The sequence below is a fragment of the Sarcophilus harrisii genome, chromosome 3, assembly GCF_902635505.1.
Source record: "Sarcophilus harrisii chromosome 3, mSarHar1.11, whole genome shotgun sequence".
Lineage (NCBI taxonomy): Eukaryota > Metazoa > Chordata > Mammalia > Dasyuromorphia > Dasyuridae > Sarcophilus > Sarcophilus harrisii.
Window position 1 is genome coordinate 601940011 of NC_045428.1, and position 14896 is coordinate 601954906.

At 36.2% G+C, this 14896-nt stretch overlaps 1 protein-coding gene and 1 long non-coding RNA gene across 2 annotated transcripts in view; one reads left to right on the forward strand and one right to left on the reverse strand.

Moving 5' to 3' along the window:
• The window catches only part of LOC100932267 (zinc finger protein 665-like), a 27216-nt gene extending 22805 nt beyond the window's left edge, over nucleotides 1–4411 (forward strand). Inside the window, 1 exon segment of the mRNA XM_031963478.1 lies at nucleotides 880–4411. Within this exon segment, the coding sequence (XP_031819338.1) occupies nucleotides 880–3608 (2729 nt within the window). The 3' untranslated portion in view covers nucleotides 3609–4411.
• The window catches only part of LOC116422936, a 22772-nt gene extending 11702 nt beyond the window's left edge, over nucleotides 1–11070 (reverse strand). Inside the window, exon 1 of the long non-coding RNA XR_004233429.1 lies at nucleotides 10923–11070. This is a non-coding gene — a long non-coding RNA (uncharacterized LOC116422936). The remainder of the gene's footprint in view (nucleotides 1–10922) is intronic.
• Nucleotides 11071–14896: the final 3826 nt, after the last annotated feature.

The following is a 14896-nucleotide window of genomic DNA, read 5'->3' on the forward strand; positions in this document are numbered from 1 at the left end:
AGTCTTGGGATTCAGGGTCCTTGATGGTTGGGGGTCTTTTGGTGGAACCCAGCAGCTACCAGTCTTCTATTGGAGAAGACAGAAGGCTCAGAATGCCCCATATCTACTTGCTCCCCAGTGAGATTTCCTGCCCATTTCTGGGATGTTCTGAAGGGCAGGAAGGACTCCCCTGGGCCTGTAGCATCTATACCTGGTGGCTGGGCTGCACACCCTGACAGTAGGCTGTTTGTCTATTTGGAAGAATGGCAGTCAAATTGCCCTGGCACGTAGGAGTTGTATACCTTATGTGAACCTTGGGCAAAGGTCTGAGACTTCTCTACTTAAACCAGCAGTCAGTGCATAATATTAAGCTGTGAGAATCTGACGTAGTTACGGAATAACCAAGTTGTAGAGGTATATTAGTTGTGGAGTTGTACTACTGGGTGCCAAGTATATTACTTCCACTGGGCAGTTGCTTAAACTTTTGTTTACCCAGTGGTCTGTATGCACACTTACAAAAATAGGTGAGCATATAGTAAGAAAAATTAAAAAAAAAAAAGTAGAGTAGATAAAGGTCAACCGGTACTATGGCGTAAAATTCTAGTCTCAGCTGATGTTGATTAAGCCACTCAACCATTCTGAGCTCCTGGCCCGAGGTGTGAATATAATCAGGATGCTGGGCCTGACTGTGTCTCAGGTTTGTATGGAGGATTCAGTATTATTGTACGTGAAGTTCTCTGTAGATTAAGTGATCTTGGAGAGGTGAGTTAACGATTGAATCTTATCTAGTTGAGTTTGAAGAATCTTCTTCCCTAAGGAAATAGATAATAAATCACTTAACTTTATATCAATGGAGGGAAGGGAGTATATGACCTATAAATGTTTATTTGTTTCCCTTAGATGGAAAGATGAGGCTTGAAACCAGGAAGACTACCGGCACGCTGAGTATTTCTGTGGAACAATCCCAGCAGCAGAGATTCATGAAGGATGGTCACTGCAACCTCAGTTTGGGAGAACTAGGTGACTCCGATATCAAGACAGAGAAAAAACAAAAGAGTCACTTTGAATTTGACCAAGATGGAAAGAGTTTTAGACAATGTTTAGGCCTAATGGACTGTAAGAAAACGACCTCAGGGAATGACTGCTCTCAGGATAAGGAATGCTTTTCTGAACAAGTAGAGCTTGTCAAGGCTCAAGAGAAGCCTCCTGAAGTGCAAACTTATCAGTGTGATCAATGTGAAAAGACTTTCAGCTTGAATGCAGACCTAATTAAACATCAAAAAAGTCATAGTAGAGAAATGGTTTATATATGTGATGAAGGTGACAAGGCCTTCAGTTGTAATTCAGACCTCATTAGCCATCAGAAAATTCCTGATGGAAAGAAACATGGATATAATGAATGTGGTAAAACCTTTAAGCGACAGTCTTGCCTTGTTCACCACCAGAAATTTCATACTAGTGAAAAGCTATATAAATGTATGCAGTGTGGAAAGGCCTTCAGACAGCAGTCATCCCTCGTATCCCATCAGAGAATTCATTCTAGAGAGAAATCTCTTGAGTCTTATCAATGTGGTAAAACAGAGAAGTCATCCCTTATTGGAAATCAGAGAACCCACAATGGAAAGAAACTTTATGAATGTGATACTTGTGGAAAGTCTTTCAGTAAGAGCTTTAGTCTTGCTTTTCATCAGAGATCCCACACTATAGTTAAACCTTATGACTGTGATCAATGTGGAAAGACTTTCAGATACAGATCCAGTCTTACTGTACACAATCAGAGAATCCACACTAGAGTGAAACCTCCGGAGTATGGTGAAAATTGTGAAAACTCATCTCTTGCACATCCCAGAATCCACACGAGAGAGAAATCATATGAATGTATTCAGTGTAGAAAGACTTTCAGACAGAGTTACAACCTTGCTGTACATCAGAGAATCCACAGTGGAGAGAAGCCTCATGAGTGTAATGAATGTGGGAAAGCTTTCATTGAGCACTCATCCCTTATTGTACATCAGAGAATCCACACCGGAGAGAAGCCTTATGAGTGTAATCATTGTGGCAAGGCTTTCAGATGCAATTCGAATCTTGCGAAACATCAGAGAATCCACAGTGGAGAGAAACCTTATGTATGTAATAAATGTGGAAAGACTTTCAGACAGAGCTCCAGTCTTGCTGTACATCAGAGAATCCACAGTGGAGAGAAACCTTATAACTGTCTTCATTGTGAAAAGACTTTCAGATGGAGTTCTAGTCTTGCTAAACATCAGAGAATCCACAATGGAGAAAAACCTTTTGAATGTTATCAGTGTGGAAAGACTTTCAGACATAATGCCAGCTTTGCTGAGCATCAGAGAATCCACACTGGAGAGAAACCATATGGCTGTAATCAATGTGGAAAGACTTTCAGATGCAAGTCCAGTATTGCTCTACATCAGAGAATTCACAATGAAAAAAAACCTTATAAATGTAATCAGTGTGGGAAGAATTTCAGACAGAGCTCTGATCTTGACGATCATGAGAGAATCCATACTGGAGAGAAACCTTATGACTGTAATCAAAGTGGGAAGGTTTTCAGATGCAAGTCTAGTCTTGCTTTGTATCAGAGAGTCCAAGGTGGCAAGAAGCCTCATGAGTTTCATGAAAGTGGTAAAGCTTTTGTTGAACACTCATCCCTCTTTGTACACCAGAGAATCCACACTGAAGAGAAACCGTATGAATGTAATCAGTGCGGAAAAGTTTTCAGACGCACCTTCAATCTGGCTCGGCATGAGAGAATCCACACTGGAGAGAAACCTTATGAATGTAATTGTTGTGGAAAGACTTTCAGATGCAGCTCCAGTCTGGGTAAACATCAGAGAATCCACACTGGCAAGAAACCTTACAAATGTAATCAATGTGGGAAGACTTTTGCACAGCCTTTCAATCTTGTTGAACATCAGAGAATCCACACTGGAGAAAAACCATATGAATGTAATCAGTGTGGAAGGGCTTTCAGATGCAGCACCAGCCTTGTTGAACATGAGAGAATCCACACTGGAGAGAAGCCTTATGAATGTAATCAGTGTGGAAAGGCTTTTAGACGCAGCTCCAATCTTGCTCGCCATCGAAGAACCCACACTGGAGAGAAACCTTATGAATGTAATCAGTGTGGGAAGACTTTCACACAGACCTTCAGTCTTGTTGAACATGAGAGAATCCACACTGGAGAAAAACCATATGAATGTAATCAGTGTGGGAAGACTTTCAGATGTAGTTCTAGTCTGGGTAAACATCAGAGAATCCACACTGGAAAGAAACCTTACTAATGTAATCATTGGGGAAAGACTTTCACACAAACTTCCAATCTTGCTCGCCATCGAAGAACCCACACTGGAGAGAAACCTTATGAATGTAATCAGTGTGGGAAGACTTTCAGCTCCACTCCAGCCTTGTTGAACATGAGAGAATCCGCATTGGAGAGAAACCTTATGAATGCAATCAGTGTGGGAAGATATTCCGATGCAGCTCCAATCTGGGTAAACATCAGAAAATCCACACTAGAGAGAAAACTTACGAATGTACTCAGTGAAGTAAAACCTTTCAGCAACAGTCATCTCTTTATTTCCCATAAGAGAATTCATACTCAATAGAAACTGTATCACTGTCATTCATGAGGAAAAGCATTCAAATGGAGCATGTATCTTGTTAGATGTCAGAAGTTTCATTCTGTCCACAAGCTCATTATAAATTCATGATGGAAAAATCTTAGTCAGATTATCTCTTTACATTCATTCATAGTGGAGAGAAACACTAGACATCAGAAAACAAGATTTATAGAAGCCATGATTGAGGGAAAGTCTTGACCTAGAGCCCTTACTTGAATGGACATTGGAGAAATGATGCTGGAGATAAAACTTATGGATCTAATTAATAAGGAAAGATCTCCTGCTTCAGTACAGATCTAATTAGACACCCCAAATTTTGTACTGTGCAGAAAGCCCTACAAATGTAATTTTTCTGTGGATTTTTAAAAATTACTATTCAAAAATAGTCCATATCATTCACATGCGCATAACTTCATCAAGCATACGCCAATTGATTAATATCCCCCTTGTTGTCTGTCTTGTTTTTGTACACAAAAAATTCTGATGGAAATATTTTGGTAACTGTTGGATATTTGTTTCTGTAATGATTTCTTTCGGCACTAAGTGGGGCAATGGTTGCTCTTAGAGCCTCAAGACCTGAGTTGAAATTCATTCTTAGACACTTACTAGCTATGGGACCCTACGCAAGCCACTTAATCTATTACTGCCTCAGTGTTCCTCATCTGTAGAATGTGTATATTAATGATACTTTCCTCCAAGAATTGAAGTGAAGATCAAATGAAATAATACTTGTATAGAACTTTGTAAATATTAAATCACTATTTAAATGTTAGCTGTTGTTATTCTTTGGACTGCTGAAGTCATTGGCTTAAAGATATGGACATTTTAGTCATTTGTAATTTAAATTGACATTCTAAACTGTAAAGGAAGGCAGTATGTTTTATAACAAGGGTGCTGGGTTTAGCATCAGGAAGATGGGTACAAATATACCTTAGGTGCTCTAATGTGTAACACTGGGCAAGTAACAACCTGTTTTTGCTCATTTTTCTCATTTAAAACAAGGAGGTCGGCCTTAGTAGTTTGTAGGTCCCTTTCAACTCAAAGTATTTGCTCCCATATTTATATGTCTCTATTGACAGTTTCTGTTCTGGAAAGGAGGCCTAATGGGACCAAATATGAAACTATAGCATCACTATTCTGTAGTAGTTAAAAAATAGAAATTGAGAATTTGAGATGGATCAGGTGCATAATATACAAAAGAAAATGGGAACTGGATCCAAAGTGACAGACCAGCATGCTTATCTCTAGCTCTTACAATCCACTTCTTTTTAACGATTTAAACAAATGTGTCTAAATATTGAACAAAAAGAGACAACAGAAATGTCAGTGAATTGTTTTTGTAGTTCAAGGAAGTTTAGGAGGATATAAAGAGACATTTGTGGATGCAGGGGTGGGCACTAGCTGGTAACCTGGTGCAGTGGAATTGACATTGACCTAGGGGCTTTGGAGCTGACAGCAGCAGAGGCAGAAGCACTGGAATGGCAATGGGGCTGTAAGGTTGGTTATAAAGAGATACTTTGGGACCCCAGAGCTACTGCTGTGCACAGGATCAAGAGAATTTGGCAGCTCTGTCATCTGTTACCCAGTTTCCTGTCTGAATTTCAGATTGAAGATTCAGTTACATAGGGACCAGTTGCCCTATCTGTGTAAGGACCAGAGTACAGACCAAGAGAGAAGTGACCAAGTCTGTGCTTGTCACACCACTTTGGAATCACTAAAAACTTACAAGCTTGTAGACCTAGCAGTAAAAGCAGCAGAACATTTAAGGCAGAAAATCAGGCCAGACATCTTCTCTCTCCCCCCTCCCCTCCCCCCGTTCTTCCCCCCCCGCCCCCAGTTGTGAGCAGAGTTTTATAATGGAGCAATAACAATCAATGAATTGGATATGCAACTATATAAACATGGAGACCAAAGTCAAGAAGTAGACTGGGAAAATGAGCAAAAAATGATCTGGCCTTAAGTAGCTACTGTGGTGACAGGGAAATTAGGGAAATTCAAGACCCAATACAAAACATCTCTAAGCCTCAAAAGAAAATGCAGATTGAACACATGTCCAATTAGAATTCCTTGAAGACCTAAAGAAAGAAAAAAGCAAAAGAAGAATTTAAAAAAATGGTAGAAAAAACATTGAGAAAAAAACCCCATAAATTATGGCAGTAGAACAAGTAGTAAAAGAGGTACAAAGGATACAGAAAAAAAAATTCTTAAAAATAAGAATTGGCCAAATGGTAAAAGAGGTACAAAACTTCAGTAAAGAAATTAATTCTGTAACAGAATTGTTAAGTGAAAGCTAATATATTTATGAGACATTAAGAAATGATGAAGTCAGGGGCAGCTAGATACTTATTGGCTGTGTGATCCTGGGCAAAGTCACAACCCCAATTGCCTCAAAAAAATGATAGTCAAAAAACAAAAAAGTTATAATTATGAAATATTTCAGAAAAAAGTTATTTGGAAAAGAGATCAAAGAGAGATTTAAAAATTTTCTGGATGGCCTGAAAGCCATAATTTTTTAAAAAGTGTATCAAGAAATGTATATCAAGAAATTATAAAGAAAAATTAGCCAGATACCTTTTAATTCAAGAGCAAAGTAGAAATTCAAAGGCTGCACTGACCAATTCCTAGAAAAAGTTTCCAAATGAAAACTCTGGCTTATTTTAAACAAAACCCAGTAGTGTCAGGTAAAGGAGTAAGTATAAGCAATCAGAAAGTCAATTTAAATACCATGAAGCCACAAAAAGAGTTTTACAAGATTTAGCAGCTACTATTAAGAACATTTGTAATGTTATTCTGGATGACAAACAATTTATAGGACTAAAACAGGCGCAGCTAGGTGGTGCAGGCAGGTTCCAGCCCTGAAGTCAGGAGGACCTGAATTTAAATCTGGTCCCAGACACTTAACACATCCTACTGTGTGACCCTGGGCAAGTCACTCAACCCCAATTGCCTCAGTTAAAAAAAAAAGTATTAAAACTAGGAATAACCTCAGCAAAATTCAGTGTGATCTCTCAAGGAAAAAAATGAATATTTTCTGAGAGAACTTAACTTTTAAACGTTTCTAGGGTCTAGAACTGAATAGAAAGAATGACATATAAACACAAAATTCAAGAGAAACATAAAAATAGTATAATAAACCACTTCCATTCTTATGTGGGAAGATGATAAATGTATCCTTTTAAGAACTTTATAATGATAAGGGTAGTTGGGAGGAGACTATACAGAGATTTTGTGTATGAGTTTATTTTTTTGGGATAATTTCAAAAAAATGGACAAGTGAAAGAAGGATGCATGGGGAGGGGACAGTAAAGAAAGAATAGGGAAACTTAGAGAAAAAAGTAATGCAAGGAAGACTTAAAAATGGAGAAATAATTGATCAATGAATTGGGTATGCAACTATATAAACAATAAATTAAAAATCTTTAAACACCAAAATGGAAATCTTGAAATCAAAAATGTATAAAATTGAAAGTAAAAAAATTATAAACAAAAACTTACAAAATACATAAATTACTGGCTAGTTTGATTTAAAAAATGTAATTACTCATCAAAAATAAAACAGGTGAATGTTCAACCAATGAAGATGAAATTGAAGCAACAATTAGGAACCATTTTGCCCAACTATAAACCAGTTTAACTCGATCTAAATGAAATGAATATTTACAAAAATGCACGCTGTTTAGATTAATAGAAAGGAAATAAAGTATTTAAACAATCTTATGAATGTAAACTAAAGTCATGAATGAATTACCTAAGGGAAAAAAATCCCATGAATCAGTTGGAATTAGAAGCAAATTCTATGTAACATTTAAAGACCAATTCCAACTGGAAAAAAAATTCAGAAACTGCTAAAAATAAGAACATAAGGTTTGCCAGCAGGATAGTTCATCTCTCTTAAGAAGGTAACATTTAACACAAAAGCAAAGTGCACGTGAAGCTTGGATATATGATTCTTAGTGTTTGATTTCAGGTAAAAGTCCTAATTAACCTTTTCAAATAGCCAGTCCTACAGCAACCACTTTATTCATAGGGTATCTAAATTAACCAGTTGGGAAACGTTCTTGTTTCAAAAGGAAGTCATATAACAAAGACTGAACAAAAGGGTCATTACATGAAGGCCATCCTTTCTACTTTCCCAGCACATTTACTTTTAGCAAATTTGAGATCCACTCTTTGATCTGCTCATTGCATTTCCCTTGAAGGTTGAAGGAAGTCTCATCGACTTGATAATTCAGAAAACTTAATTGAATTCAAAACTAAAAACAATATCAAATTATAGTAACCAAATATTTTCTCTCAAGTAGCAAGTTTTGCTAATCACAGTTTAAGGTTAGTTACAGTTATTATTTTTCTCACATTATTGCAATAACAATAACAGGTTTACAAGGCCTTTCAAAAAAGTTACTTTATTTCGGATTAGTAAAAGTTACATTATTTAGGGTTAGTAACATTTTTCTTCTTTAGTTTAAACGACCAATCATTAGCAATTAAGAAAATAATTATATTCTGGAATTCCACATAGATAATGAATATTTGATAATTCATTCAAAAGCCTAATTAGTAGGAGTCTGCAGACTAAGTTATCCATTTCTTTAGGTATTGTATATTAACTCCCATGGCAAAAAAAAAAAAAATCTCGAGATGTAACAGCAATATGTATCATTTTCATTTCATAATTTTCATAATTATCCATCATCCAAGTCACTTCAGTATTAAAAACATAAGCCTCCCACTCTCACTCATTATTTTGGTAGTGATATTAGTGATGGAAGAATAGATCTTCTCAGGAAACTAATTAATCACTATAGAATTTCACAACATTTAGAAGGTTTTCTTCCCCAGATCTGATAAGATTTGATGACTTTGCCCAAGAAAACCTGGCAAGTTTACAGAGAGGATTTTACATTCTCTTCCCTTCATACACAACTCCCTTCTCTTCGTACTTTTCACATTCAATAAATAATTATTATTCTTTTTAAGTCAGTCATATCTAATTAAATACTTGATAGTTTATCACATTATGACAACAGCCTCTGCTGACTTCATAGTTTTATAGCCAGGTCAAAAGATAAGTTCAGTTGAATGAGTCTTCAAATGATTTTACGTAGAAGGTCACTTCATTCACTTTATTAATTTTGACATCCTATATGTATTGCATTCAAGACAATTTTAGAATAATTGTAAATCTGATTATATTTCTCGCAATACTTTTCACATTTTCTAAATCTATTGCCTTAATGCTAATTATTAAGTGAATTTTTCACTGTGTCCTGATCTACTTGTAATAGGTCAAACATCACAATTTTCCCAATAAGAGAACACATTTCACATTAAATGAGATTAGAATAATCTCAGTCACACCTGGATCTCTATATACAAATGGCATCATACAAATCTCAGTTTTCCTATGAGTCACTTACTGCCAGAACCTTAAATTGCAAGGCCTGTTACTCTTACTTAGTCTACTTCCATAGATTTAATGTGATAGTCCTATATTTTCTCTTCTCTTTTAGGGTTCATGAGGATTTTTTGAAACATGGAAATTGCAACATACTCTCTGTTGTGCAATACTTAAATTATCAATTTATATTCCTTACACTAGGATGAAAACATACCCTTCCAATGGTTCTCCAGATACAGAATTTTGGTATGCAGCTCTCAAATATCTCATATTCTAAATTTATTACTATCGTTTTATAAGTATAACTAGATAGAATTTTAAATTACTAACAAGTATTTCTCTTAAAAGTTTCTCAATAACTTTCTACCCATCCTCTTCTCATACCTAATTGCTTGAAATTTCTCTCCTCTTCTTTTAAAAATTTCCTTCCATTGAACTTTAATTCAAGCCCCTCAAACTTCAAAATAGCTTCTTTCTTGGTTTCTTACATATTCTGATGCAGCATTTCTCTTCCTTTCTCCTATTTTCTCAGTACCTCTAGTCTATATTTCCCAATCTTATCCCAGCTATCTATAGAACAAATCTTCCCTCTATCTAATTTCTCTCTTGCACTTTAACACAAGTTCCTATTATACCAGTTTATTGCTATACTTTGAATTTTAGGATTTGTAAGAGTAAAATTTTTGTAATTTGTAATTTGTAAATTCATGTCCTCTAAAAACTTCTTTTAGGTGATTTTGCTTCTAGTTTACCTAAATTATCATTCATAGAAGAAAATAGAGTCAAAAAGATAAAACATTTCCTTAAATTAAACTTTACTTATTTTCAGTATATGTAAGGATTTGTTTTAAACAAACTCTTCAGTTTTGTGTCATTAAAATGGCCCATTTTACTTCCTGTGACCCTCTCTTCCTTGCTTTTTCATAAAATCCTCTCTATCTATATTGATAGAACTAGTTTTCCTCCTTTCCCCCCTTCCTGTGTTTATATCTTTCTACTCTGGGGAAATCATGTGGTATTTTCTGTCCTTCAGTCCTTATTATGGACAATATCCCAAAGACCAGTGGGTGAGTTATCTAGAGGAGTGAAAACAATGCCCACACAGAAACCATGAACAGTTTTCCAAATCTTTCCAGAGGATTTGTGCTGTTCAGACTTCCTCTTGTGTCTAGAGAGGTCTGACCCATGCCTTAATCATTCCCTCTGTCTTGTCCTTTGGGCTGATCCCACTGTCAATTTCATCCTATTTTACAAACAATATTTAAACACCGATTGCATGAGGAGTCCTCTGGTTAGACTGGGATAGACCCCCAGCATTTGGTGAGAACCTTTTCCCAAGGAAGATCTGGGCCTGGCAGCTTCCAATCAATTTAACAAAGGCTTCTTGAACACCTGTCAGTCATATATCACACCTTGTTCAGTCATTCCCCAATTGTTGGGAAATTTCCACAGTTTCCAGTTCTTTATTACCACAAAGAGCAACTCTAAATATATTTTATACATATTAACTCTTAACTTTTTGTCTTCTTTCTTTTTTAATCTCTTAGTAGTGTATCACTGAGTTTAAGAGTACATGGAAGGTGTCATGCTCCTCTTTGGAGGGGGGGGGGGGAATGGGCTGAGCTGAAGAACAATATGGACTTTTTTTTCAATTAGCATCCTCCTAGGATTAGGTTCAGTGACACTATCCCCACCAGTGCCCAGTCTCAACTCTTTTTTTACTCTGCATTTGAATTTCTGACTCTTCCCTCCTCCCTCAGTTAATTCAGGGGATGCTGGTTCTCCTTGTCCTTGCAACTCCATTTTCCTCTGTCCCTGGTGGGATCATCTTCACCCTCTCTATGGGAACATAGTATTCCCTTTGTAGCCCAGGGTTATGTGAGAGCATAAAAAGAGTGTACCTTTCAAATGATTGTAGAAATTCAGTCACAGAGTCCCGAGATCCTGGGCTAATATGGTTATTATACACCTCATTCTGGACCCTCCTTGGCTCCCGTTTGAGGTGCAGACTGGCCATTTTCAAGGAAGAGCTGCCATGTGGGAGATGGGAACCGAAACCAGCCTCAGCAGACAACAGAAGTTCTCTTCCTCAAACAGCTTCTGACACATAACAGTAACAGAACAAGCTTTCCCCCAGTCTATAGAGAATGTACAGGATTTACTAAAAGTCCACAAACAATTCACACGATGCCATTTCTTTTCTTTTCTTTTTTTTAAGAGTCCTCAGAATTCCCAGAACCACTATGCACTTTGGGTCCCATCTGGAATAGAACTAAGTTTGGAGGCAAGCTGGGGAACACCCCATGATATTTAAGTGAGTTTACCTTTCTATAGGGATATATGTAGCCCTTTAGGCTCTCAGTGCCATCCTGTGTTGAAGTCTACTGAGAAGAAATCTGAGCATGATAGTAATCTGGGAGCCACTCCCCCAAATTCAGGTAAATTTACTTTTCTGCAGGGACGCATGTAACTTCTTAGACTTTGAATTCCATTCTGTGCTTTGAACTTTCTGCAGTAGAAAAACAAATCTGTGGCTTCTGAAGGGGCAATCCTCTTTCCATTAAACTCACCCTGTCTAAAGAAACATGCGAAAAAGGAAAGGGCAAATTCAGAATCCTGACTTTTCCTTACTGTGACTTTGTAGTCCTAAGGTATGCTTGGTTTTATATATATATATATATATATATATATATATATATATATATATATATATATATATACTCTTCTTCCTTTTATAGGCTAAATCTTCACACAGGCTCTTCTCTTCCTGATAAAAGACTGAGTTCCATTGCTTTCCACCTTGGAATTGGTCAAGAGGCAACTCCTGGGGAACACTCATTATGTAATGCCATTAGATAAGACATCAGCTTGGGGACAATCATCATCTTTATGCAGATATTTCTCAGATGTATTTTTCCAGCTAGATTCTTCTCTCTCACATTGCCAAGTGATGAGACTTCTCCAGATGGGGTATTCTAAACTTCTCTATTTTACCATGCCCAAATCATCACTTATTTTCTTCCCAGCCCTCTCCCGCCCTCCCACCCAGCCCTGACAAAAGGAATCAGTATATTCCTTGCCAACTTTTTTTCTTATTGACCAGGGCAACCCTGTGCTCACAGTTTTACAGCCTCTCCATCTTGGTGTCATCCTTAATACCTCAATGATAATCTTCCTATATAGACAATCCACAGGTTTTGTCCTTGATTGCTTTATAATATCTCTCTACTAGACACTCTTCTGTTCCTCACATAATTGCCACTATGGGGAGAGAGAGAGAGAGGGAGAGAGAAGTGCTTGTCACTTCTTACAATTCAGAAACAAGTTGATTGGCTATTTCCTCAAAGGCCTGTACCTTATTCCAGAAGCCAAGATGATGGAGTAAGCAGAAAATTGCCTAAAATCTCCCATGTTCACTTCCAAACCATCATAAAATAGTACCACAAAATGAATTTTAGAACAGCAGAACCAGCAAAAAGACAGGATGAAACAATCTTCTAGCCCAAGAAACTTGGAAGGTTGGCAGGGGAGGTTTGTCTTAGGTAAAAGCAGGACAGGAAGCATCTCAGCTAGCCAGCAGCCAGCCTTGTCTCAGCAGTGAGCCCCAGTGCAGTGAAGCCAGCAACCATTAAAAATAGGACACCCCTCACATGCCTCAGCATAGCCAGACAGACAGCTAGTTGTCAGTACTGGTAAACTGCTGAACTCCCACAATCTCTAGCAGAACCAATCACTCCACTGTACTCCCTCAATGCAGTACCAGATATGGGGTCTCCATGTGTCTCAGGGCAACACTAGTGCATCATCAGGTAAATAGTCAAGGCCTGCAATACTTGACACAAATACCTTGGACAGTGTCCCTTTCTCTCTAGGAGCAGAGCTCAAATTTGAAAGTGATGAAAAAACCTGGAAAAGATAAGAAAACAACAACAACAACAGCAACAAAGAATCTGGATCAGAGAACAATTCATAGAAACAATCAATAATTTCATTAAAAAAATTACCACAGTGGGGCAACATAACAAAATTTGTGGGAGGAAACCAAAATAGTATTTAGGGAAAAAATTTATTTCTCTGAATTTTTATGATTCTCTGAATTTTTATATCACTAAAATAGAGAAAGAGCAAATCAATGAATGGAGTATGCAACTAAACAACAAAAAAAGAACACATTAAAACCTTGCCTATTGACACCAAATTGAAAACCCAGAAAACCAAAAGTGAGATTAATAAAAATAAGAGTAAGAAAACTATTGTGCCATTAAATAAAAGTAGGAGTTATTTTTATAAAAAAGCCAATGAGATAGATAAGTCGTTGGTTAATTTAATTTAAAAAAAGAAAGAAGAAAACCAAATATTCAGTATCAAAAATTAAAAGGATAAAATTATCACCATTAAAGAAGAAATTGAAATAACAATTAGGAAGTATTTTATCCAATTATTTTCCAATAAATCTGATAATTAGCAAAATTGAAGAATATTTACAAAAATACAAGTTATCTTGATTAACAGATGAGGAAATAAAATGCCCAAATAACCCTATCTTAGAAAAAGAAATTGAATAAGACATTAATGAACTCCCTAGGGAAAAACTCCCAGGGCCACATGAGTTTACAAGTGAATTCTACAAAACTTTATAAGAACAAATAATTCCAATATTATAAGAATTATTTGAAAAAAATAGGTAAAGAGGGAGTCTTTACAAGTTCCTTTTATGACATAAATATGGTGCTCATACCTAAACAAGGAAGAATTAAAACTGAGAAAGAAAACTATAGACACATTTCCCTAATGAATATCAATACAAAATTTAAAAATAAAATACTAATAAAGAGGTCATAACAATGTATCTTAAGGATCATACATTATGATCAGGTAGAATTTATACCATGAATTTAGGGTTAGTTCAATATTAGGATGACTATCAACATAATTGACCAAATCAATACTACAACACCCATTCCTATTAATAAGATTAAAGAACATAGGAGTAAAAGGAGCATACCTTAAAATGATAAGCAATATCTATCTAAGAACCATAAGGAAGCCTTATCTATAATGGAGATAAACTAGAAGTCTTAAAATCAGTGTAAAGCAAGGATGTCCATCATTGCCACTATTATTTAATATTGTTCTAGAAATGTTAGCTATAGCAAGGAAAGGGAAAAGAAATTGAAAGAATTAGAATAGGCACCCAAGAATCACAACTATCATTCATTTCAAATGATATAATAGTTATTTAGAGGATCCTAGAGAATCAACTTAAAAAACTACTTGAAATGAACAACTTAAACAAAGTTTCAGATTAGAAAATAAGCTTACAATAATATCCAACATTTCTCTTGTGACCAACAAAGCTCCCACAGCAAGAGATAGAAAGAAAAATCCCTTTTTAAAATAACTGTAAATTGATGGCACATGTATAGACTTTGCCCAACTGCCTACCATCTTTTAATAGGGGGGAAAGGAGGAAGAAAAATTTGGAATTCAAAATCTTATAAAAATGAATGCTAAAATTTTTCTTGACATGGAACTGGGGGAAAATGAAATACTATTAAAAATAAAATAAATGTAAACAACATAAACTACTTGGGATTCTACTGGCCAAGACAAAGCCAGGAACTATATAAACCCAGTTACAAAACATTTTTCACACAAATAAAGCCAGACTAGGAGTCAAAAAACCTAGGTTCAAATCCTGGGCCTGAAATTTACAAGGCATTAGGTCTTCCATCTGTTCTCCTAGACTAAGCTTCCATTGTTTCACTAGGATTAGTAACTGTTGTGGAAGTCATTGTAGTCCATCTCTTGACTCCCAGTTTTATGGTTTTTTCCTAATCTAGGAAAAAACCTCTTTCTATTGTAACACACTGTT